Source organism: Sorghum bicolor, chromosome 1 (genome assembly GCF_000003195.3).
Source record: "Sorghum bicolor cultivar BTx623 chromosome 1, Sorghum_bicolor_NCBIv3, whole genome shotgun sequence".
Classification (NCBI taxonomy): domain Eukaryota; kingdom Viridiplantae; phylum Streptophyta; class Magnoliopsida; order Poales; family Poaceae; genus Sorghum; species Sorghum bicolor.
In genome coordinates this window covers 66326606-66350564 of record NC_012870.2, presented here as the reverse complement: position 1 = coordinate 66350564, position 23959 = coordinate 66326606, and the positions used below count along the sequence as shown (strand labels likewise).

The window sequence follows — 23959 nt, the reverse complement described above, 5'->3', positions numbered from 1 at the left end:
AGCCGTTGTCAAATAAAGAAAAAAAATGATACTCCTATCCCACTAATTGTCATTTTGGGTTATTACTGAAGGAATATATATTATAGGATTTCTGCTTTTTAACTTCTCTTGTACTTCCATTCCAAAATATTTTTCTTAGCTCAACATATGCTTATAGTGGCTGAATAGGAGAGGAGCCGGAAAAGTGAGCTTAGTTCGTCTTTGAAGGATGGATTGAGCATGTCCTTATATTTTCTCTTCCACTAAGCAGGTGAAGCCGACGTCTTCTTCCTCTGAGCCCCTTTAATTTGTCTCTGGTGTAGTGTGCTAGGGTGTCTCTAAATGGTCAATGGAGCTTGCGAGACTATATCAGCCTTAGAGCAAGTTTAATAATCCAGTCCACTTGCTAGCTGTAAGGTTTCTTGCAGCCTTTTCCCAGCTCACCCATACAATAGTTAGTTATTCACTATTAATACATGGCCCACTTGTCTCTCTCACAAAGTTTTTTGGTTCCTGTGCCTAGGCTGGCTGTAAGCTTACAGCCCGCTTCTCCTTTCTCTTCTCACTTCTCTCCTCCACCTCAGCATTTAGCCAGCTTACAGCCCACTATAATACTTGCTCTTAAGTACTAGCCATCACCTTTCCTTAATCTTTGCACCAACCAAGCTCCCGAGATATATAGCCTGGCATTGTTGGCTTCCTTCCAAACTCACTAGACTGCAATAGAACCCCCAATCAATCCCAAGCCTTTAACCCAAATTATGACCTCGCAGAAGTCGAGATGACGAGCGAGTTGATGTGTGAATGAAGAAGAAAAAATAGGTGTCAACGGGAGATTTATCCTCCACAAAAGTTAAAATCCCTTGACTTGCTCGGTTAGCTCCAATCCAAAAGGATTGAGATAGGACCAAGAGGTTAAAATCTCCCTCAATCCTCTTAGATTGAAGATTAACCGAATAAGCTCTCAACTCATCAATCTACTTCAATCCTGCGGGTTGAGGATTAATAACTAAACAAGACTCCGTGTGTGTTGTGGGGATGGGAGGCTTGGGGTCGGGGATGTGTGTGAGGTCGTGGGACTTTAGGGTCGTATATAGCATCGCAGCTTTTGACCGAGTAGCAGTAATCGGGAGAGAAATGCAGTGCCCATCGTGAGTAAATCAGGCAGCTGATAGAACAACAAAAGAAAAAAAACAAAGAAAGAAAGGAGAGAACTTCGCATGTCTTTTGCCCTGCAATCAATTTTCTTTGATCTGCTTATCAGAATATCAGGATGGTAAAAGCACCTAATAACCATCACCCTCTCGAGGGGATGAGGCCATCCAGCAGATGGCCATACGACGACAACGCAACACGCAAGAAACCAAGGCCGGAGAGTGCCGCGCCACGGGAACGCGAAGCCAGCTAATCGCGGCACTGGGTGATGGCGGAGCAGCCGCGTGTATAGGGGTTGGCGTCGGCGCCCGGCTGGCAGTTGTAGTAGGACATCCCCGGCACGGAGCACGGCACCGTGTCCGGCATCAGCACGCTGTAGCTCAGGTACTGCGCCGTCGGCAGCAGGCTGGCCGCGGCGTTCACGTCGTCGTACAGCTGCAGCCGCATCCGGGCCCTCGGCGCGGCCGCGCCGCCGCCTTCGGCGTCCACGTCGTACACGACGGGGCACTCCTCGGGCGAGCCCCAGCACGAGTCGTCGGACGACGACGACGACGCCGCCCCGGCCGCCGACGACCACGCCCACTCCGCCGCGACGCGCGCGTGGATGGTCGACATCATCAGCTCCGACGCCGCCGTGGCGCCGCCGGAGACGGCGAGCGCCGCCATCGTCGCGGCCGCGAGGAGTAGCAGCGGCAGCAGCAGCAGCGTGTGACGTGCCGAAGCCATGGTGGTGGACGCGGGGCTTTGAGACGTACGCGCGCGCGAGGTGGCGGCCGGCACGGTGGAGCTGGCAGTGGCGAGTGAGCGCCTTGGGCGGTGGAGGGCGCTCCGGTTTTAAACGGAGGCCGGGAGGGAGTGTTCTGTTGGGTGCTGCTGGGCGCTGGCTTCGTGTCAACGTTGGGCATCGAGAATGCGTGGTCTCGTGGCGAGGCACAAACATCTAGCAGCCTCCTGCTCCCGCGCGCGATTCTTGCTGCAGGTTGACCTCCTGGCAATCTTCTAACCACAATAAGTTTTAGAAAAATAATCCAGAAACGCCTTGGATTGCTATGGCACCCTGCTTCAACAAATCAAAAGATATTCAATCGTACGATGAAAAAGGCTGCATCCTTTCATGCAGAAATATCAGTGCCACGCAGAAGAAGCACCTTCCAAAACTCCTTTCAATTTTTTTTAGAGCAGCCTTTCAGAAAATAAAACTGTGAAAGACTAGGAAATGAGATAATTCACAATTTCACATCGGACCATTTAGCGGGACAACAGATTCCAATGAATCAATGATAGCCAGGCGAGCTGCACGCCTGAACCAGCATGGCCTCCGGTGCAGGGTACTGGGAAGACGCAAAAACTCTATTAGTAAAAGGAAGCAGTTTCCATGCCAGATCTCAGTTTCTTTTCACCGTCTTCCAAGGCCAGTTAAAGTGAAAGAACCAAATTGTTTAGTCACACTGCTGCAGGAACACAGTCATAATAAACAAACCAAATTGCCATACGCACGTAACAGAGCCTGACAACAGGTGATGATGGAACGGAAGCTAGGTTAGGCGTTGAACTGTTGTACAAATACAAATGATAAGCTCACAGATATGTTGTAATACGGGAACATAATAATCGGCTAAAACTGTCCATGCCCCCCGGGCACTTTGCAGGAATGCGATTTATGGAGAGATGCAACTCAACACATGAACAGGCAGCTGCTTTTGCACGCCCAAAATACATCGGGGATGTAGAAAAATGTGAAGAAATCAGATGCAAATGCGCTGTTTTCTTTTCTTATGGAGAAGGAATAATATTTATGCGAATTGGAACAAATCAACCTTAACGTTTCTCTACATTACAAAAAGAAATGCAAGTCACAATGGATACAGAGTTAAGAGAGTCATTACTGTGTGTCTGGGGAAATTCAGTTAAAGTCACCAACTCCTGCCCTACTAGAACTACTAAAAGTAAACGAAAAGCCTTCAGCTAGTTCCTAATTCGTTGATCCACTGTACACTAGGCTGAAATACGCCTACATATTTCAGAATCAGAATTTATCCTCAGTCCATATAGTGCGGTGTTGTTTGGACTAAAAGCTCCTCGTCATCTTCATTGTCATCATCGTTGTCATCAGCACCTACCCAGTTGCTCGGGTGATGCTGCGATCGAGGAATAGCACTGATAACTTCTGCAACATCATAAAAGCAAGTTAGCTAAACATCTAACAAGGTAGAAATTTATCAGTAACTAATGGATGGTTTTGTTTGATAATTAACCAGGATGTTCTTCCATGTGATCCATTTGTGAAGGCTGCATTCTGTGGTGCAAGCTAGTTAAGGAAGCACAAAGAAATAACTTCACTCTAGCATATTATAGCTACCAACTTATGATTAGGACAAATAGAAAGTCCATCAACACCAAACAAATGCATATATGACTTCATTGAATCAGCCTACCAATTCAGAACATCAGATACACTAGCATTTTAGATAGCAAGACATAACTTTTCCCCACATAGTTAATGCCAGTTTCTTATGGAGTCAACATATTGTGCAAGAAAGTTCATCAAACTCAGACTGTATATCAACATATCTTCAACTAGGTTACTTAGTCCAACTATACAACTAGCATGATTGTACGTTTGACACTAACGTATAATCTAGGCCCTACAAAAATGTTTGCACCATTTTGTTTTCTGCAAGCCAACTTCAACTGCCTAATCAGTATAGAAACATTTACTCCAAGGAAGACAGAAGACAGGTAAGCACACAGAGACTAGTAGGCTTTGTACGTCTAGATCTTTCAAACACAGGGCAGAAATGTCCCATGTCAAGGGATGCTGAAAATCATAGATAAAAAATGTAAAAAGTTTTAAATTTCCTTACATCACAGGAAAAAGAGAAAATCAGTTCTTGTTAATGCGGCAGATCAGTTATCAAGGTGTTGTTAGGTTACCTTACAACATATGTTGTTTAGCTAATTAGAGGATTGAAAAGAAATACAACAGATTCAAAGTTGTGAATTGATAATTCAGGTGGCAACAAATTATAACATTGAATATAAATTAGCAAGGATTAAGTGAAAACAACTTATAGGATACGCATTGTTTGCATTATCTGCAACTGGTGGCCTGCTTGGAGCATTTGCAACGTTGGGCAGCATTGACGTGGCATTCAGCACATTGGTGCTTGCATTTCTGTGCGTCTGGGCACGCTTTTCTCTGTTAGCTTCAAAGCTTTTGGGAGTACTACCTGTTTAAGAAGGTTTTGCTTATATTTAACTAACCTGATGGTATAGCGACAAAGCCAATGCAAGGATTAAGATATGAAAGCACTTTTTCAGTCACCAGCTAGTGTGATTACACCAAGGCATATAACCGTCCATTCATTGTGGTCTGATACTGGCAATGCCAATTGCCAAAAATGGCCATTATGCTCTGCATAGGCCCTTTGGTCCTGCCCTGGTTCCGATCAGACCACAATGATGTCCAGTTGGACATAGGATAGGAAGGCATGCATGTAGTGCAACCATACCAATGGTTACTTGGAAACAACATTTCACAAGAAAGATACACACCTGAAAGTTCTGACCAGATTTTAGTATGGTTGGAGACATTTTCAGGAACTGGTGTGGCAGCAGCCCTTGGTTCTCCCGTATGTTGTGCTGATGTAGCTGGTTGTTGGGCATCATTGCTGTCAGATAGTTGTGATACAGTCATAGTTGCCAGAACTAGAGTAGCTTCAAAATCAGAAGTTGCTCCATCATCCAATCCGAATCTCGGGACCAAAAGAACAGGTCTGCAATTCAATGAAAGCTCATGTGGACCAATCCAAAAAGACAATGAAGTTCCATAAGCAAGATAACTTACTCGCCAGTCTTCTCAAAGAATAGGAGGATGTCAACCTCACATCCTTCACAAAATGTTAAAAAAGCCTAGTAGGGAAGGGGAAAAAAAGAAAGAAAAATGCGAAGACTCCATTAGTATTACAAGATGAGAAAGCAACCGTCGGCATCAAATGTCTCAAATAAATCCACTACAGAATATATGACTTCTAAGCATACCAGTTATCATGACTCATGAAGTAAGATCCTTGTAGCAACTGTGAGATATAAGAACTAACAAACTTCTATCCAAGAGAAATAATAGTATTAGAAATACACTGAAAGAAGTTTTAACTTGCAAACATGTTTCTTGTATTCACAATAGTAGGGAGTTGCAAATGTAATTCATGTGCTGAGTCAATAATTCCTTGCTGCTCCTACAAAGTTATTCTCCAATTAAAGGCATAATATCATATTACAGTCTGTTTCCCATCACAAGAGCAAGGGATAGATCATTGATCACCTTCAGTTCTTTTACCCCAAAGGTGACATCCACCGGATCACCAGCATGAACAAACTCCACGAACTCCTCGGCAGGGTCGATCCACAGTTGTGTGTGCAGTCTAGTGTCACAGTCATCTGCGACCCCATCAACCAGCACAGTTTCAAAGCCACATCCACAACCAATCCAGAAACAACACAAGAGAAGTACCTTTTGTCGGATCATTGTAGCTCCGGAGCTCAACAGCCTTGCCCCCGACGTCCCCGCCGGCATCAGGTAGCCCTGAAGCAGGATCTGTGGCGATGATAGTGAGCTCCTGCAGCGAGGACTGGAAGTTGGACAGCAGGCGCGCGAGCTCCCGTGGCCGGATGGCGAGGCGGCTCGGGAAACGTCCCCGGTCTAGCGACAGCGACTGCACCTCAGGCTCCGCGCTGCACACGATCCAGTACGTCTTCCTCACACCTTAACAACGCAGAACAAAAGGAATTGGAGAAATTAGAGCTTCGAGTGGAAGAAGAGCCGCCAAAACAGTAAAATAAAAAAAAAATCTAAAAAAAAACTGGCTGGAGTGCAGAGAACAGCGCGCCAAAAGCACGAATTTCACAAGATTGGGGAAATGTAACACGACAGCAAAAGAATTCTTAGTGGAAACCTTAGAATGGGGATAGGAAGGAAGAGGGTAGCGTGTATGCGCACCGTTGAGGCAGTGGAGGGTGACCTGGAGCTTGGGTGCGTCGGGTTCTGGGAGGGAGACGGCGAGCCGGTCGAGCGCGGCGTGCGGGGTGCGGAGGACGGCGAGCAGGGACTTGAGGAGGACGCTGCACTGCAGCGGCGTGGAAGACGGTGCCGACGCCGCGGCGGCGAGGGTGTACTGGTCGAAGAAGTCGCGCGCTAGGGAGACCGAAGCGTACGCCGACCGCGAGCTGTTGAGCGTGTGCATCTCCAGCTGATGAAACGTCAGAGAAGAGAGCTCGTAAGACTCAGGCCAGGGGGAACCCCCACGCGGCGGTCGGGAGGCGACGAGAGGGGCTGCGAACCTTGGCGGGGTGCGCCTGGAGCACGAGCTCGGAGGCGACGCGCGCGAGGAAGGTCACGCACCGGCCGAACGTCCGCAGCGAGCCGCCGCTCATCGACAGCTCCATGGCCGCAATCGGCGCCGCCGCCGCCGCGGCCTAGTCTGCTTTTCGTTGGGGTCGGGGAGGGAGAGGAGGGAAACGGAACAGAACCGGGTGTAGGTGGCGCGGGCTGTTTTCGCATGTTGGGCCAGGCCCATTACTGATGGACTAGTTTAGTGAAGAAAGATGCACTGCGACACGGCCCAACCTAAGAAACGTGACGCTGCAGGTGGTCCCAGAGTCGAACACTAGGGTTTACGGCCCGCTCTTCTCTGATATAAATGGCAGCAAGTCTCCCACCCCACGAACCCTCACGCCGCCGCCGCAGTTGTCTTCGGTCTCCCGTGCTTCCTCCCTTCGAGAGATCAAGGTGCGTGCCCTCTCCTTCCTCAAGCCGTCGCTGATCTGTTGCCTATCCATCCTCGCGCGTCTGGCTGGTTGTTAGGCAGGGCTCTCTCCTCGCGTTGGTTTACGAGGATACGTCGTTTTGTTTGCTGCTACCTTCTAGCATATCAACTAGCACGATTTTTCTTTTACCATTTTTCGTGCAATCGTGCCTGAGGTGGAAGGGATTATTAACTATTGGTATGTGGTGATTTAGATGCATGGATGAATTGATTCCAATCCTTTTGTTGAATTGCAAAGAATTACTTTACTTCGAGATCTGTTTAGTTCAGTCTTAGTTATACCTCATCATGGGAGCCCGAATTGGACATCAGTTGTTTTGCATAGTTATGAATAGAGACTTGCCTCGTTCATCAAATTGGAATTGTTACAGAACTGAATGAGTCCTCCGAGTGCATATTGCTGTTCTCTTTTGATGTGCCTGATAGATGGTTCTCATCGATTTCAGTTGCTGTTGCGGTAGTTTCCCCAACTGTCACCATGCAGAACGAGGAGGGTAAGATGGTGGACCTCTACGTCCCCAGGAAGTGGTACGTTTGCCTAATCATCTTGTACTTAGAAAGTGTTTCTGCTCTGCATGGTTGGTTTTGTTGTGTGCTAAGACTGAGTTTCTGTCCGTTTCTGTTATTGCAGCTCGGCCACCAACAGGATTATCACTGCCAAGGACCATGCCTCTGTGCAGATCAACATTGGCCACGTGGATGCCAATGGCCTCTACGACGGTCACTTCACCACGTTTGCTCTCTCTGGGTTTGTCCGTGCTCAGGTGATAGTCCAGGATATGCTTATTGCATTGTGTGTATAGCGCATAAAATTCAGAGCACTGAATGTAATGCCTACATGCAACTTTCTACTGCAAATGTGTGTTTCCTGAGTTTCATATTGTTGGCACCTGATGTAGTGCATTCATATGGAAAATTGTTGTAGCATCTGTTTTACCTTTTCAGTTGAATTAATTCTTTGCCTGTTTGATTTATATGGCTTTGGTATTGGTTAATTCATAGCTTAGGATTTAGGGATTCTGTAGTTTTTGTTCAAATTCAGAGTTGGTTAGATTGATTTTCAGATGCATCGAATGTTATTACCTTTATGTGTTCTTAGATTGATTTTCAGATGCATTGAAATCCTTCACTGTTGTGTTGTTTGCACTCCTAGTGCAGTTGGCAAACATATTTTCTAGTTATGGTTTATATGATAGTCAAGTGGATTATCCAGTTACCTATTTGCTCTGTTTGGTTGTGGATTCTCATTGGCCCTGTATTGTGGTAGATTCTGATTTCATATTTTGTTGTGCACAGGGTGACGCAGACAGCTCCTTGGACAGGCTGTGGCAGAAGAAGAAGGCTGAGATCAAGCAGTAGATCTTACATGTAGTTTACCAAGAATTGGACACTTTGAGGGACCCTGCATAAGCTATGTTTTGATTTCATATCACCATATGCAATGTTGTGATTTCAGTTGGTATCTTAAATCTAAAGACTTGGTATCTTTGCTGGATCATTCTGAGTTCGATGTGTGTGTGGTTCCTTCAATTTTCTTTTATGCAGTGCCATTTAGTTCTCGAGCTGCTATTTGTGATGATTTTGGGAGGCTGTAGTCAGGGTACAGTTCTAATAGCTGGCTGATGTTTCATATTCGGTTGCTAATAATGCATCAGAGTTTACGAGTTTATCTAACCATGTAGGCATTGTTTCGAGTGTTTTGGTGTGGAATTTGGTTTAAATTTAACACTAAGGCCTTGTTTAGTTCGCAAAAATTTTCTAGATTTCCCATCACATCGAATCTTTAGTCGCATGCATGGAGCATTAAATACCAACGAAAATAAAAACTAACTACACAGTTTACCTGTAATTTGTGAGATGAATCTTTTGAGCCTAGTTACTCCGTGATTGGACAATGTTTGTTAAATAAAAACGAAATGCTACAGTACCCAAAAATAAAAAATTTTGTGAACTAAACAAGGCCTAAACTATTTCAACACATGGATTGAGGATAATACATAGAGTATCCAAACAAGGCCGCAGTTGGATTGCTGCATCTCAGAGTTGCTGTGAGGAAAAATGTTTCTGGCTCTCATCTTCACAGCTTGCTGTGAGGAGAATACATGAGTATCCAAGTAAGCTGTGAAGATGAGCTAGTGAGGCGTCCAATGGAATTTCATGTTATTGTCAATCTTCTGGCATATTCGTTCAATTAACCTTAACAATACAGAGACTGGATTGTTATGCTCTAATGTATTTATTAGTGGATTGTTGATTGCTATTCTCTTTTTCCAACTCAGGCCATAGTTGTATCTGGAGGAGGGAAAATTACACTATTTAATATATGCCTTCAACTTCTATAGAAATGGTCCCTATTTTTATAGGGTTTTTTTTGACTATTTTTATAGGTAGTTGGTAACACGGAGAATGATGATTATTTAGAGGCTGATGGTTTTATGAATCGCTGTTGGAATTCAGTTTCTAGAAGCTATCCATTAGCTCCTGATCTCTTTACCGCATTTAGAAGAAATTCAGGGACGTCAGCTGTCTCTCTGTATACTAGTGCTACTGCTACCTCTCTTTTCATTGCACATTTATAAACCATACAAATGAAAACATATTTATGAAGATCTTAATCCACCATTATTTATGAAACTTTGCAAGTTCATTCACATGTTTATGTAGATATTAATCCACCATTAGTTATGAAACTAATTTTGCAAGTTCATCCAACATATATATATGCTCCAGTTGCAGCATGTTTGTGCACGCGACACTTGGTTCAAATCGATGAGCTCAGCTCCGAATATACACACTGATATACAATCGCTTAAATTGGAATTCTTGCACGCAGCACTCGTAGTCGTAGATACTAGTACCAATACGCTACCCGTGACACTGATGGCCACAGACGACAGAGCTTAGCTAGTTTCCAGGCACCCCGTGAGCAGCACCGTGTCCGTGTGGCTTGGCAAGAAACGACCTGGCGATCCTCCCGTTGCCGCCCTCCGGGTAGAATCCGCCGGGCACGTGCTCGTCGCCGGTGAGGTAGAGGATGCTGAGCAGCTCGGCGGGCGTCCGGGCGTAGGAGAGCGAGTCCCTGTCGGCGGAGAGCACGTTGGTGCAGATGGCGCCCTCGGCGCCGAGCGCGCGGGGCACCGTCAGCCCTTCGTCCTTGACGCCGCACCGCCCCAGCTCGTTGCGCAGCGCCGACACGCGGTCCGTGAACTCCGCCACCGTGATGTTCCTGTACGGCGGCACGGCCTCGCCGAGGTGCTCGAAGAGGCGCGCCCGGATCACCGCGTCCTGCGCCGCCTCCACCCCTAGCAGCCCTGCCAGAAGCTGCAAGTATACGTGTATTGCAATGGCGTACGTGTGACTGTGAGCGAGTAATATATACTACGTGACAGACTGACAGATGGAATGCAATGCATGTTTATCTTGAGATGGTCTCATCTCATGGTTCGTCACCTTCTTTGTCTCGTAGCCGTCGATGATGGGGTTGGTGCCGACGTAGCCGTTGATGCCGAGGTAGGGGATGACGTAGGAGGCGAGCATGAAGTTGAGGCTGTTGACGTAGGGATCGAAGGGAGGGTCCAGGCGGTACCCAAACGCCTTGTCCATCAACCTGGCGAAGTTGCGGGCGCTGAGGTCTATCAATGGCCGAGGGATCCCGCCGACCGTGCGCTCGATAGCCCTGTATGCAGTCGTGCACACAAGAAGCCAAAAAAACAACCAAAATTCACAATCACAAGTTCATCAGAATGGTATATAGTTTAGTTCCATGCATGAGCAGCAGAGCAGGGCAGGCATGCATCATCCTCACTCGCTTACCTGATGTGGCCAACTTCTTGGAGGGCAAACTCCGCGACGATGCGCCACGTCACCTCGTCGAGGTTGGCCTTCCGGGCGCCCACCGGCGGCGGGCCGCCGAGCGCCAGCTTGGGCGCGACGTGGTCGAGCCCCACGCCGTACGCGGCGTGCAGGAAGAACTCGGCCTCGGTGAACTCCAGGTTCAGCGCGAACTGCATCGGGTCGACGTCGTAGGGGAACACGGGCACCGGGATGTGCGGCGCTGGCGGCTGGCACCGGCGCCGGCGTGGCTCGGGCTCGCCGTAGCTAGAGGACGACGACGGCACGGCCGCCGACGCCGCCGGCTCCGGAGGACAGGTCGGGTCGACGGGGTGATGGCCGATGGGCAATGCCTCACTGATGCAACAACATACTCCTATCACGAGGAGGAGCAACGGCACGGAAAGAGAGTAGGCACGTGAGGATGCCATGGTCTCTCTGAGTCGATCTTTAGCTTAATTGCAATGCAAAGTATGCATGCTCTCGCTTGGGGACGAACAAGAAAGTGCTGCGTCCCGACTTCATTATTATAGGATTAGGATACAGACTTACAGAGGACAGCGTGTCTAGTCATCTGAGAGTCACAGCTACTCTTCTCTTCTTTCCTGAAACAAGCAGCTAGCTAGCTAGCTAACGTTCCTAGGCTGTGATTGTTGCCAAGCTTCTCTGGTTCTCTCCAAGATAAGATTGCAAGATATATGAAGCTGAAAATAGGTTACTTGTATCAGAAGGCTACGCCATTATGAACTTAAACTGAAAATAGCTTTCTGGAAAGAGATTGGGCTCTTGAAATAGTATCGCCCTGGAACTGCATCCTTACCTGAAACTTCTGTTCATCTTGTTCTCTTGCCTCTCAGCTCCATGTAGTCCATAGTCCATACGGAAGATGCTGAAATGTGCTATTGCCAGGTGGGAGCTGGATAGGCCTTTCATTGTCGCTTCTCCTGGCCCGTTTGCCAAAATTCACTGGTCATTATGGCTGCTGTCAGCGATGCCGTACTAATCCTCCCTTGGTGGTTACTGAGAATGCAAGCTTTTCCTTATTTGAAGTCCCCCATTGGGATCATCCTTCCCTTTTCTAGATTTCTTGACAACCGTGTCTACAATTCCAGTACATGCATCAACTTTGCGAAACCAATTTCCACGCAATTTAATACGAATCAGACTCATCACGAGGCCTAGACCCTAGTGTTATAAAGTAAAGCCAAGTTTATTTCAGTGAATATAAGAGAACTCCCAATGCTAGAAAACATGTATAGTTTTCATACATGTAGAAACTAGTTTCTACGGAATAACATTTTGCCTAATCATATATTTTCTCTCTCCCTTATCTACCTATCATATCTCTTCGTGTCTTAGTTTTTGTGTAAACATAATTTCTTATTAAGAAACCATTTCCTCCTCTCTCTCCTCAGTAAATCGCTTGTCACTTTAGCAAAATGCTTAGCTGACAGGATGATTAATGCACGTAGAAACTATAATAATTTCTGCATTAAGAGCGCCCTAAACATGTGCCAATTAGCAACTGATCAAATGAAACTAGAATACAATCAAATTGTACTTTGTAGCAGGACAACACTACCGTGTGCCGTTCTCAGCAGTCAACATGACGAGCTGTTCGAAGTAGCCGATCAAAGTCGACGTAAAGTACTTGTTCTCCTTTCCCTACGCCACGATCGAGGGGTTTTCTATCTCATCTAATGCAACACGCTGAGCTCAAGATAGGGTCAGCGCTTCCTCCTACTGTGCCGATCTTAATGGTAATCAGAACCATCTGAAAGATTAAATCACAGTAGATCAATCTTCCATTTCCAGCCATCAAACTTCCACTTCCATCCTCCATGACTCTTCTTCGTTCAGAAATCTTCTCGCTTGTCACATCATTGCTGAAAAGCTCACCAAGTCTAGTCACGCCTTATGGAAGGTGCAAGTCAAGCATATACGGCGCTCAGCTTTAGGATCACCTCATCTGATCACTAAGATGGATGACAAAGATCGAAGTGAAGACGCCGAATCCGGCGATGAAGAATCGGGTGTGGCGAATGGACGTTCTCAACCTTCTCGCATCACTGTCCAAGGACATGATGATACAAGTATATGTGTGTGAGACTCCCATAACAGTATAGATCATCATCGAAGATAACACACCCTCACAAAGTTCGAGGACCGGTCATGAACTTTACAATTTTTTTAAATACTACATAAGTGCTCGTGTGTTGCACCGACTTCATGAATTTTTGTACCATCTATAGCGATAGAGACAAGCATCATTCACCGTGGCGGTGAGCGGCAACGGCACCGCCAGTTGCGGCAAAATGTTGTTGAGTGTAGTCTGACATGGGTGTTCCCATGGCACCGCGCACGGTATTCGTGCTGCTCGTTGGTATGAACCATAAAGCATTCTACTGACTAGACCGTGTGCCATGATGTACCGTGGACTGGAGCTTCAAATCTACAGGTTAGGATCGTTTTTTTTTTACGGTCAACGGGGGAGAGTTTTCCCCACCTGATTATATTAATAGCCCAAAATGGCTCGGAGGTTTACAAAGTGGAGCAAAAGCTCATAGCAAAATTGTAACAACATACAAAGAGGAGTAGTGTGGTTAGTTATCCTTGTCCCTACCTAGCCATCGTTAAGATGGAGCACGATGCATCAGCTATCTGCTTCTTTGTTCTCGAGAGTCGAGAGTCTATGTTTTCATTGAGTAGTAGCGTTTTTGCAGAGGAGAAGCATCTGATCGATTGTGAATGTTTCCCCTCTGAACACCTTTGCATTTCTGGCTTTCCAGATCTCCTAGCATATGAGAGCAATGAAGGTCGAGAATTCTTGGGTTGGGATATGGGTTGGAGGGGCGATGGCATGGAGTGAGGCCATGTCCAGAGGGTCCCCAAGCTGGAGGTTCAGTCTTTGCCAAACTGACTTCCCCAAACTGCATCTCCAAATGATGTGTTTCGGCGTCTCATCAGCATTGCTGCAGATCTCACAAGAAATGTCATCTACGACATGCCTTTTGAAAAGAACCAATTTGCACTGGATTTTCTACTGTAGCAGCAGCCACATGAAAAGCTAAATTCTGGGTGGAGCTGAGTTCTTCCAGATGAATGATGCCCTTGGGTCATCCTGCCCACTTGCCTTCTTTAATCGGCTCCCGTGTCAATATTGTTGTCTTTTTTTTCTTCATCGCTGATGTCCTAATGTTCATGCCCTGTGAGAGAGTTACATCATTAAGCAGGATCGTTTGTCATAGTTCTGCTTTACTTGTATAGCAATTTTTATAGCTTTGATTGGTGAAGTAACTTTATTTAGCTTTACTGGTAAAGTAAAGTTTGTTTTAGAAGAGCCTTTGGTCAAATAGCTTCCGGACGGAAGAGGCCTGCGTCCGCCCGTTGCCAAGTTGGCCTCGTGGCCTGGTTGGAGCTCCTCGCTCTGCCTCTTGGGTAGTTCTCAACTTAGCATCCATAAAAATTTAGCAAAACAAGAAAAAATAGTCTCCAACAATTTGCCATCTAGACTTAGTATTTATCCTAACTTGACATATCCCCTCCTCCAGCGCGTAAATATACGCATGCTTATCGAGCTCCCTATTCTGTTTTCGTGCGGGTTTCTAGTTGGCGCGGCTTCATGATTGGTTTTGCTTGTGCTGCTGCCTGTTTGAAGTGACTAGAGTACAGGTGTGGTCCATGCGAGTGCTGCCAAATATGCCAGGTGTTGGAATAAATCACGATGCTCCTTCTTTTCACACGAAACTATTTTTTTGGTAAAATAAACATTGTAGCACTTTCATTTCTATTTGACAAATATTGTCCTTGGATTAACTAGACTTAAAGGATTCATCTCGCAAATTACAGATAAATTATACAATTATTTTTTTATCTATATTAATGCTTCATACATGTGCCACAAGATTCGATAGAACTAAACAAAGCCTAAACGAAACACGTGAAACTGAATGGCACCAAAATTTTCACATTTCTGGAAAAAAACATCGTGGACAACAGCATAGTGGTGGGCCTTTCTTTGTTTTGCCAAGTTAGAAATAGAGAATTATTGGAGAGAGTCTCTTTTTAACTTCACATATTCTTTTAGCAACTTGCTAAAACACAACATTTGCCAATTAAATTTTGGCGAACTGTTGGAGATACTCTTATACGGTTTAGCTATCCTCGATAGAGAATTTCATAACATTGTTTTCACACATAAAATTTGTATGAAACATTTATTTTTATAGAGAGTTTTATTCCATAATTTTATAAACATTTAATTTTAAGACTTATAGAGAGTTGATAATCGTGTGAAAAGAGTTTCACTGTCATGTCATCAAAAATACTTATGTGATAACCTATTTAATATAAATAAAATTTATAAAAAACTCCAACTAAAACTGGTCATAGAACATGAAACAGCAGGTGGGGCCTACGGTTTCCTAGATCCCTACCAGTAATAACTGGTATTGGAGTGGGAATTTTTTGACGGAGGCGCGTGCACCAAGCTGGCAAGCTGTGGTTGGACGAAATACCTTTGTATTTTTTTGGTGATACAAGATACCATAGTGATCAAGGAAAAATTACCAATTCTTCCATTCATTTCTTTCATTTACATTACACTTTAACATGATAAATATCACTTGAAACTTTTACATGCATGGTGCCATCACAATGTGGTCAGCATGGACTAGCATTTGCTGCAGTCAGTTTGGTTCTATAATTATGTCTATGGACGATGATGACAATCCATGGGTGAGTGAGCTGCCTCCTAACTAGGTTCTTCTCTTCCTCATTAATTGGATAGATTAGTCTGAGAGGCACTAGAATCTGCTTCATAGGGTCACAACTTTGACATCGCTCCTTATCATACAGGTAAATTTTCTTCAAAGCCACATCTCGTTCGGTGACAAGCTTAATGTAATCTATTAGCTTCTCTTCCGTTCCAAAACCTTTAATGCCCAATGAATTCAAATTATAATGCTTGAAAGAAGATGCTTCACACAGCACATTGATGAGTTGGAAGGCGCCCCACCATGAACTCATCCTCGAGTATGCATGAGCGGGGGGAGGCGCCTCTCCATCCATCGCCTGGAGAGGGTGGTGGTTTGGAAGGCACTGCGCAAAGCCAGGCGTTCGATCGAGGATGTTGAGCAGGATGTCGTTAGGGTTTTCAATTTTCATTGCATCCTGAATGGAGGTGGATCCATAGCAATAGCGTAGCACGCCTCCTGAGACTTCCAATTTTAACTGTATCTGTACAGATATTCGAGCTTTTTTTTCTATCCAAAATTTTGAGCTTCCTTCGCGTGTGTGCCGTTGGTGGGGATTATGCGAAGGCAACCGGTTTCAGGTAGGAAGTGAAGGCGAGATAACGCAACAGTGCCCTTTGTTTGCGATGCGGAAGATGGTGATAGGCCGAATCGGAGAACGAGCCAAAATCTGTTCCGCCGGAGTTCTTCTCTGTTACGAGACTAGGAGCGATCATGTTCGTTTGAGAATCTTTCGGCCATTTAACAATCGTTCATTTAACAGCTCTCACAATAAATAAATGAACAGTATTTTAAGTCATAATTTTTTAGATAAGCGAATATAAGATTAAAAATACTATTTGTTGGTTTGTTGTGAGTTGTTCAGAAAAACAACCGAAGTCACGTTTGCCATCTCCACGAACCGTTACAAGAGGGGCAGGGAGCCGCCTCCAACGTGGGCCACGCAGGGCTTTCTTGGGCATACTCCCTCCATCCACAAATAAATGTGCATCTCATTTACCGAGATGTGCACTCAATCTTTTTAAAGTTTGACTAGAAATATATCAAATAATATCAATATTTATATCTACAAATAAGTATATTATAAAAGTATATTTCATGCTCAATCTAAATATTAATATGTTTTTATATATATTTAGTCAAACTTAAAAATATTTGAAATGAGATGTGCACTTATTTGTGGACAGAGAGTAGTTGATCCACTCCGGCCCAGTAACGAGCAGGCTTTTCCTCTTGATCCGTGCCGCTCTTTCTCTTCTCGCCAGGCGCCAGCCCAGTGTCAGCAACATCTATCTGCGCCATCCTCCAGGACTCCTTCAGGATCGTCAGCTCCTGAGTTCTTCTCTCCGCTTCAGACGTGGTCACCGGGCAGTGGCATCGGTAACATATTCTCCCATCTTTTTTTTTGAGACAAGGTAGGGAATTTATATTAATTAAAATTGGCAAACGTTTACATCCAAGAATACAGGAGGAGAACCAAGCCAAACATGGCGGCCAGGATCAAGAGTACAAGCATGTTTAGCAAGGTAATGAGCCTCCCTATTAGATTCCCTACCCTCATGTGCAAATCGCACATAATCAAATGATTTTGCCCTCGCATTTATATCCTGAAGTATCATCATATAGGGGCATCTAGTCTTTTCCTTAATGTTCTTGATGACATTTAGACAGTCCGAAGCTACTGTCATTTTCTTTATTCCACAGTCTTCAGCAAGGGCTAATGCCTCCACACATGCCATTGCTTCCAAGGTTTCAGGTTTAGTGATGTTCTGTATCACCAAAACACTTGCAGCAATGAAACATCCTTGATCATCTCGACAAATGACTCCAACAGTTCCTTTGTTCGTACCTCGAGAAACAGCAGCATCTGTATTTATTTTGCATTGCCCGTTTTCGGGTGGTATCTAGTGCCCAGCCTTTAACTTTGGTTGGTGCCTACATTTCCAATTCATTTGAAAACTCTCAATAGTCTTCAATTCATCAATTAGTCTATTGACCATTACCATTATGGATGATGGACTTTGAAATATACCATCATATATTGCTTTTCTTCTTGCCTACCAAATAGCCCAACAGGTAATGAGAATGTGTATCCCATCAATTTTTGGGACATTGCTACACATAAAGAAAACCCAATGCATTGGATCAGAAATACGTAGATTAGCAATTCGCTCTGTTATATCATCATCTAGCTGAGCCCAAGTACACCTAGATACAGTACAATGTAGCAATGCATGGTCCCATGTGTCCTCGTCGGCACCACAGAGTTTACATTGAGGTGTATCGATCATGTTCCTGCTTTTCAGCACACTTGCAGTGGGTATTGAATTTAAAGCAAGACGCCAACAGAAGATTTTGATCTTTGGCGGGATTTTCATATTCCACAATTGTTTCCATTCTTTCTGCTTTTTTCCATAATCAGAACAGCTTGCCCTGCCTTCAAGGTAATCCTCTCTACTTTTCTTTGCTTCAATCATCATTCTATATGCAGATCGTACAGAAAATAGACCATTTCGTTCATAGTGCCATGCCCAGCAGTCCTTTTGCAGGCTCATACTCAATGGAATTTGGAGGATAGCTTCACTGTCTAGATGATTAAAAAAGTGTTCCACTACCTCTTTTTTCCATGTCATGGAAGTATGATTAATCAATTCAGAAACTAAAGTAGGAGGATTTGGCTTTTTTGAGTAATAGGGCTTCAACAGTCTAGTTCTTGGAATCCAATTACATTCCTAAATATTTGTGTTTTTACCATCACCAATGCGTTTGATCAATCCTTGATTTAAAACCTCTATCCCATCACATATAGCTCTCCAGGTCTTTGATGGGTTACTGCCGATAGGAGCATTGAGGAGATCAGTAGAGGGGAAGTAAATTGATTTGAGGACTTTAAAACATAAAGAATCTGTTCTGATCAGCATACGCCATGCTTGTCTTGCAAGCAATGCAAGATTAAAAATTTCTATGTCTCGGAAACCTAAGCCGCCCATATACTTTGGTTGGGTTAATTTCTCCCAAGCTACCCAACATGATTTTCTTTTGCCTTTCTCACTTCCCCACCAGAACTTCCTTATTAAAGAATTTATGTGTTGACACAATCCTCTTGGCAATCTAAAACAACCCATAGTATAAGTCGGAATTGCTTGCGCAACAGATTTTATCAGAACCTCCTTTCCTCCAGCTGATAAAGTTTGCTCTATCCATCCCTGAATTTTATTCCACACTCTGTCTTTTAAATACTTGAAAGTTCCATTAGATGTCCTACCAGCTTCAGTAGGTAATCCCAAATATTTTTCATTCAGTGATTCATTCTCCACTTGAATAATAGACTTAATGTTATCTCGAACAGTCTGATTGCATCGTTTGCTAAAAAAGATAGATGATTTTGCCAAGTTTACTTTTTGACCCGAAGCTTCACAATATTTGGTGAGGGATTTTCGCACGACATGTGCATTACTTGCATCTGCTTTGAAGAATAAAAGACAGTCATTAGCAAACAATAAATGGTTGACCTTCGGGCTTGAGCATGAGATCTAAACACCATCGATATGGCAATCTGCTCCTTCCCCTTTTAACAAACAAGACAAACCTTCAACACATAGCAAGAAAAGATAAGGGGAAATAGGGTCACCTTGTCTAATACCACGAGTAGGCTTGAATTCTTGCAGACGCTCTCTCCATTAAAAAGGACTGAAAAAGAGACCGATGTAACACACCTCATAATTTTGTCCACCCAAATTTGACTGAAACCCAATTTTAGCATTATTGCCTCTAGATAGCTCCATTCCACTCTATCATATGCCTTCATCATGTCCAATTTCAAGGCACAATAAGCATTCCTTTTTGATCGATTTGAGCGCATAAAGTGCAAACACTCATAAGCAACCAGGACATTGTCAGTAATGATTCTACCAGGGACAAATGTTGATTGCTCCTCAGAGATGATATCCGGGAGGATCCTTTTCACCCTATTCGCCATTGCCTTAGAAATTATTTTGTATATCACGTTGCAAAGGCTAATAGGCCGAAATTGGTTCAAGGATACAGGATTCTGGACTTTTGGTATTAGAACGATGAACGTACTATTTATTTCTGTAGGGATCTCATCACCATTGAGTACCTTCAGCACTATCCTTGTTATATCATCACCACAAACATCCCAATTCTGCTGGAAAAAATGTGCAGGGAAACCATCTGGGCCTGGTGCTTTGGTTGGGAACATTTGGTATAGAGCATTCTTTACTTCACTTTCATCAAACGGAGCACATAGGAATCTATTCATCTCATCTGTAACCTTGCAAGGAACATGGTTAAGAACCATACACAAATTAGATATGCCCTCTGTCTTAAACAGGTTACTATAAAAGTCTACTGCCATCGCATGCATTTCTTCAATGTCTGTGCACTCAGAACCATCAGATCGACTCAGCTTAGTAATTTTATTTTTGGACCGTCTCCTACTTGCCCTTTGGTGAAAAAAATGAGTGTTGCTATCCCCCTCTCGAAGCCATGTAATTCGTGATCGTTGTCTCCACATTATTTCTTCTTGGTAATTTAACAAAATGATGCGTTCCACTACCTTTTTTTCCTCTTCAGAAACGTTGCTTCTTGTTGGCTCAGATCGCAATTGCTCCAACTTTTTCTTTTGCAACCGCAGTTCCTTCCTCACAGCGCCAAATGAATTTTGTCCCCAAGACCTGAGTTCTTCTCCAAGATGGTAGAGCCTATCTTTTAGGTCTTTAATAGAACTACAATGTTGTCCATCTTTCCATATCTCCTGGATCAATGAAGATAGGCCCTTATTTGTCTCCCACATAAGCTCATATCTAAAAGGTTTCCCAAGCCCCCGAACAGCCTGACCTCTTTCTTCTGGTTCAAAAGATAACAGAATAGGAGAATGATCAGATTTCACTGCCATGAGGTGTCGAACCACAGCAAGAGGAAAACGAGCACACCAATTAGCTGAAGCTAGTGCTCTGTCCAACCGAACTCGAACAAAATGTCCACCAGCCACTTTCTTTTCAAATGTCCAATCCAAACCAATGTACCCTATGTCACAAAGTTGGCATACATCAATAGCTTCTCGAAAGCCTTCCATAAGGTATTCTTCCCTGTTGTTTGGACCCAATTGTTCTTCCCTTTTGAGAATTTCATTGAAATCGCCTATACACACCCAAGGTAGATCCATGTCGCTTCTCATTTGTTTCATGATATCCCAAGTACGATATCTTAGAGATCTATTTGGCTCCCCATATATAAAAGACATGCGCCAAGGCTCCTTCCCGGGCTTACTTACTATTGTGTCAATGTGGTAATTGAATACTTTTTAATAGATATATCAACATCATTCTTCCAAAAAAGCCCAAGGCCTCCACTCCTCCCAGAACTACTAACTGCAAAACTAGAATCAAAACCGAACGAAAAACGCAGATTCTCCACTCGGTATTTATTAATCTGTGTTTCCATAATGAATAAAACCGAGGGGGCATAATCCTTCGCAAGATCGCGAAGTTCCCTGACTGTCGCAGGGTTGCCAATCCCGTGACAGTTCCAACTTAAGGTTTTCATTGTTCTCGGCGGTACTCCTCATGGGAGCCCGCCGTTTTCATCTCTATGTCATCCTGATCTCCATTTCCAATTTCCTTCCTTAGCCTTTTTGAACCACGAGCATTCAAAAGTTTGCCGCTCACATCTTTGTTTTCATGTGAATCAGTTAATGGAAAAAATTCAGCACTGCTTCTGGATTTAACAAGGATACCTTCCTTTTGTATAGTGGTTGGAACAAGAGCTAAAGGCAGCTTATTATTATCTTCCATTTCTCCTAGTGAAAGCCGCTTTCGATCTAAATTTCTTTTCAGCGTGCTCCTTTCATTATCCTTGAGATCGACATTATCACCAGCATAGATGCTCAGATTGCTATCTTCACTTCTAGGCTCATTTCTACTTTCATGAGCTAACGTCTTGCCTACGTCCTTAGGGTCTGATTCCCTTGTATTTGCTGAATCTGATGATCTACTCTCCTTCAATCTTCCTTTCCTTTCTGGGCTTGCAATCAACCAATCTCCATACTGATAGGCTGTAATGTCATGCACGCCATCACCACATTCAGAATCAATATGACCCAACAGCCCACAAACAGCACAGAACTTTGGCAGTCTCTCATATTTTACACGAAAAGGTAAGCGTCTTTTATCTCCTACAGATACATAGACAATCCTCGTTAGTGGCTTTGTAATATTTAGCTTTACTCTGATGCGTAAATAATCCCGCCACCCACTAGTTTCATCACCCAAATCCACCTTAAGAACTTCACCAATTTTTTCTCCAATCTGACGCCCAATATTTTTTGTTCTGAATCCAGTAGGTAAGTCATAAACCCATGCCCAGATATTCAGATTCTGGAATTTAACAGAGGAAGGCTTTGTGATGCCATCGTATTCCTCTAAAAGCACAGGATTTCCTCTAAAAAGCCATGGTCCATCATCCAGCACCTTGCACCAATCACCCAGGCAAGAAAATTGGAGCACAAAAAGATTTTCATCGATAGCCTTAAAACTAAAATCCTTTGCTAAACTCCATGCATACTTCATGTTAGCTAAGAAAGCAGAATGACTGAAAGGTTTTGGGGACAAGACCTTGGCTTAAGCTGTCTAACGCGCCCCAGCTTTGAGTTCCTCTATATCCTCCTCCAACACAATACCTTGGTCCTCATCTTCTCGTATGTTCAAATGTTTCAGCAGGTCATCCAATGCAGGTTCCATTCTCCTTCTAGAGTTGGGTTCAGACATCTCCCCCAAACTAATCAGTCTGCTCGCCTGAATCCCACAATCGCAATCAAGGCCGAGAAACAAACCCAATGTTTGCCCTTTAACCAGCCCGAATCACGATTGAGAGACTAGAGCAAACAAAGATTGATCAGAAAGGGGAAAAAGAAAATCTCACACTAGATTTAGTGGGAGCAGAGAGAGAACCCTAGGTGTCGCCTAGGGGAAGCTTCCAGCAGGAGATGTTTACGCGTGTGTGCTCGGCGAACCCAGGTGTGCGGCCGTGCGCTGCGCGGGCCGCGGCGACAAGAAAAAAACACCGGACGCCGCTAGAGCTTACTCTACTGTTCACATATTGCTACTACAGGTTGAACTCGAACTCCAAAGCCCACCGGTCCTCATGTACCTGGTGGGCTGCCCAGTATAGAGTCATGGGTCGTGATGTCGTGTGTGTTGGGCCCTTAGTAGTAGTAGAGGTGACCGGTCCGGCGTGAATATAAGCCGGAGACGTTGGTGTGGTGTTTGTGTGTTTCAGACATCGAAGAAGACGGTTGTAATCTCTCTTCTCTCCCCATCTAAATCCAAAACCCTCACGGGGCCAGCCGTGTTCTTTGCTTCCGCCCCAAATTCCTATCTCTCCTTGCTAGTATAAATTCCCAGTCTCCACCTCAGCTCCTCGCCTCGCACGGCTGTGAGCAAGAATGGGACGGGAACCAACCAAAGCGGGCCGGTCATGTTCTGTTTGGTTGGGTTGCCATTCACAGAGAGGCACTGCACGCTGCGCCTCACCTTCGCCTTTGATCGGTTCGTGACTGAGATCAGATACGGCCGGCAGGCTGAAGAAAGTCTGGCGCCGCTTCTTCATTACTTTCACGCTGTGATTTCTCCACCGCAGCTGGGTTAGCTAGGGTCAGCAATCAGCATCCAAGACCGACACATCTTCCTAGCGACGCAAAAGCGATGGGGGGAGAAAATTCGTTCTGGCTCCATGGAGCAACCTGGTAGCACCAAATGGTAGGATTTTTTCTCCAACACACACGCGTGCGCACACACACACACACACAAATTGGCTAGAGAGAGAAAAAAAGAGAGAAACTCCATACAAAGCAACCTCTCCACACCTCCATCACTTAGGTTCCTTACACTAGGTTCCTTACACTGGATCCTCTCCACGAGCCCAAAAAAAAAAAGATCCGGCATCTTCAGTGCTCGAGGCTCCAGCAAGACGTCAAAGGCTGAATTAAAAGCATCTCCAACAGTTTTACATATGTGTTTTGCATTCTTGGTTTTTGCCAAAATTTACAAAATCACCTCTCCAATAGTTTTGCATTTTTGAAAACTTTGCAATTCCCAGGGGAGAGTTGGCATTTTTGCGAGTTCGGTTCGACTTGGCAAACGCTCGTTCCCGTGACTCCCGCGCGCGAACGATTCTCTCTCGCGGCATATCTCTCCGCGACGGAAGCGTTCCAGGAGATCGCGGCGGAAGCCCTGCCCGCCGCGTGAAGCAACTCGATGCCGTGGAAGTCTGATCGGGCGATGGAAGCCCTGCAGGCCGCGTGAAGCCCTGCCTGCCGCCGAGGAGCAGGTTCCGATCTCCACCTGCTGGAGCACCTACCGATCTGCACTTCTTCCACCGTGCACGCACGAACGG

At 44.8% G+C, this 23959-nt stretch overlaps 4 protein-coding genes across 4 annotated transcripts; 1 reads left to right on the top strand and 3 right to left on the bottom strand.

Moving 5' to 3' along the window:
• LOC8082667 (protein RALF-like 33) lies at positions 1007–2021 on the bottom strand. Its single transcript, XM_002465243.2, has one exon. It carries the CDS (start codon positions 1858–1860, stop codon positions 1384–1386), a length of 477 nt encoding a protein of 158 aa, XP_002465288.1. The 5' UTR covers positions 1861–2021; the 3' UTR covers positions 1007–1383.
• LOC8082301 (cell cycle checkpoint control protein RAD9A) lies at positions 2880–6643 on the bottom strand. Its single transcript, XM_002465242.2, has 9 exons — positions 6475–6643; positions 6134–6383; positions 5648–5899; positions 5459–5574; positions 4982–5046; positions 4690–4910; positions 4214–4364; positions 3390–3430; positions 2880–3301 (listed from the first exon to the last, which is right to left on the bottom strand). The coding sequence occupies exons 1-9, from the start codon at positions 6577–6579 to the stop codon at positions 3174–3176; spliced, it is 1329 nt and encodes a 442-aa protein (XP_002465287.1). The 5' UTR covers positions 6580–6643; the 3' UTR covers positions 2880–3173.
• LOC8082666 (40S ribosomal protein S21) lies at positions 6795–8518 on the top strand. The gene is made up of 4 exons (XM_002467823.2): positions 6795–6922; positions 7406–7487; positions 7591–7723; positions 8256–8518. Exons 2-4 carry the CDS (start codon positions 7438–7440, stop codon positions 8316–8318), a joined length of 246 nt encoding a protein of 81 aa, XP_002467868.1. The 5' UTR covers positions 6795–6922; positions 7406–7437; the 3' UTR covers positions 8319–8518.
• LOC8082665 (desiccation-related protein PCC13-62) lies at positions 9585–11437 on the bottom strand. Its single transcript, XM_002465241.2, has 3 exons — positions 10773–11437; positions 10410–10635; positions 9585–10280 (listed from the first exon to the last, which is right to left on the bottom strand). Exons 1-3 carry the CDS (start codon positions 11219–11221, stop codon positions 9864–9866), a joined length of 1092 nt encoding a protein of 363 aa, XP_002465286.2. The 5' UTR covers positions 11222–11437; the 3' UTR covers positions 9585–9863.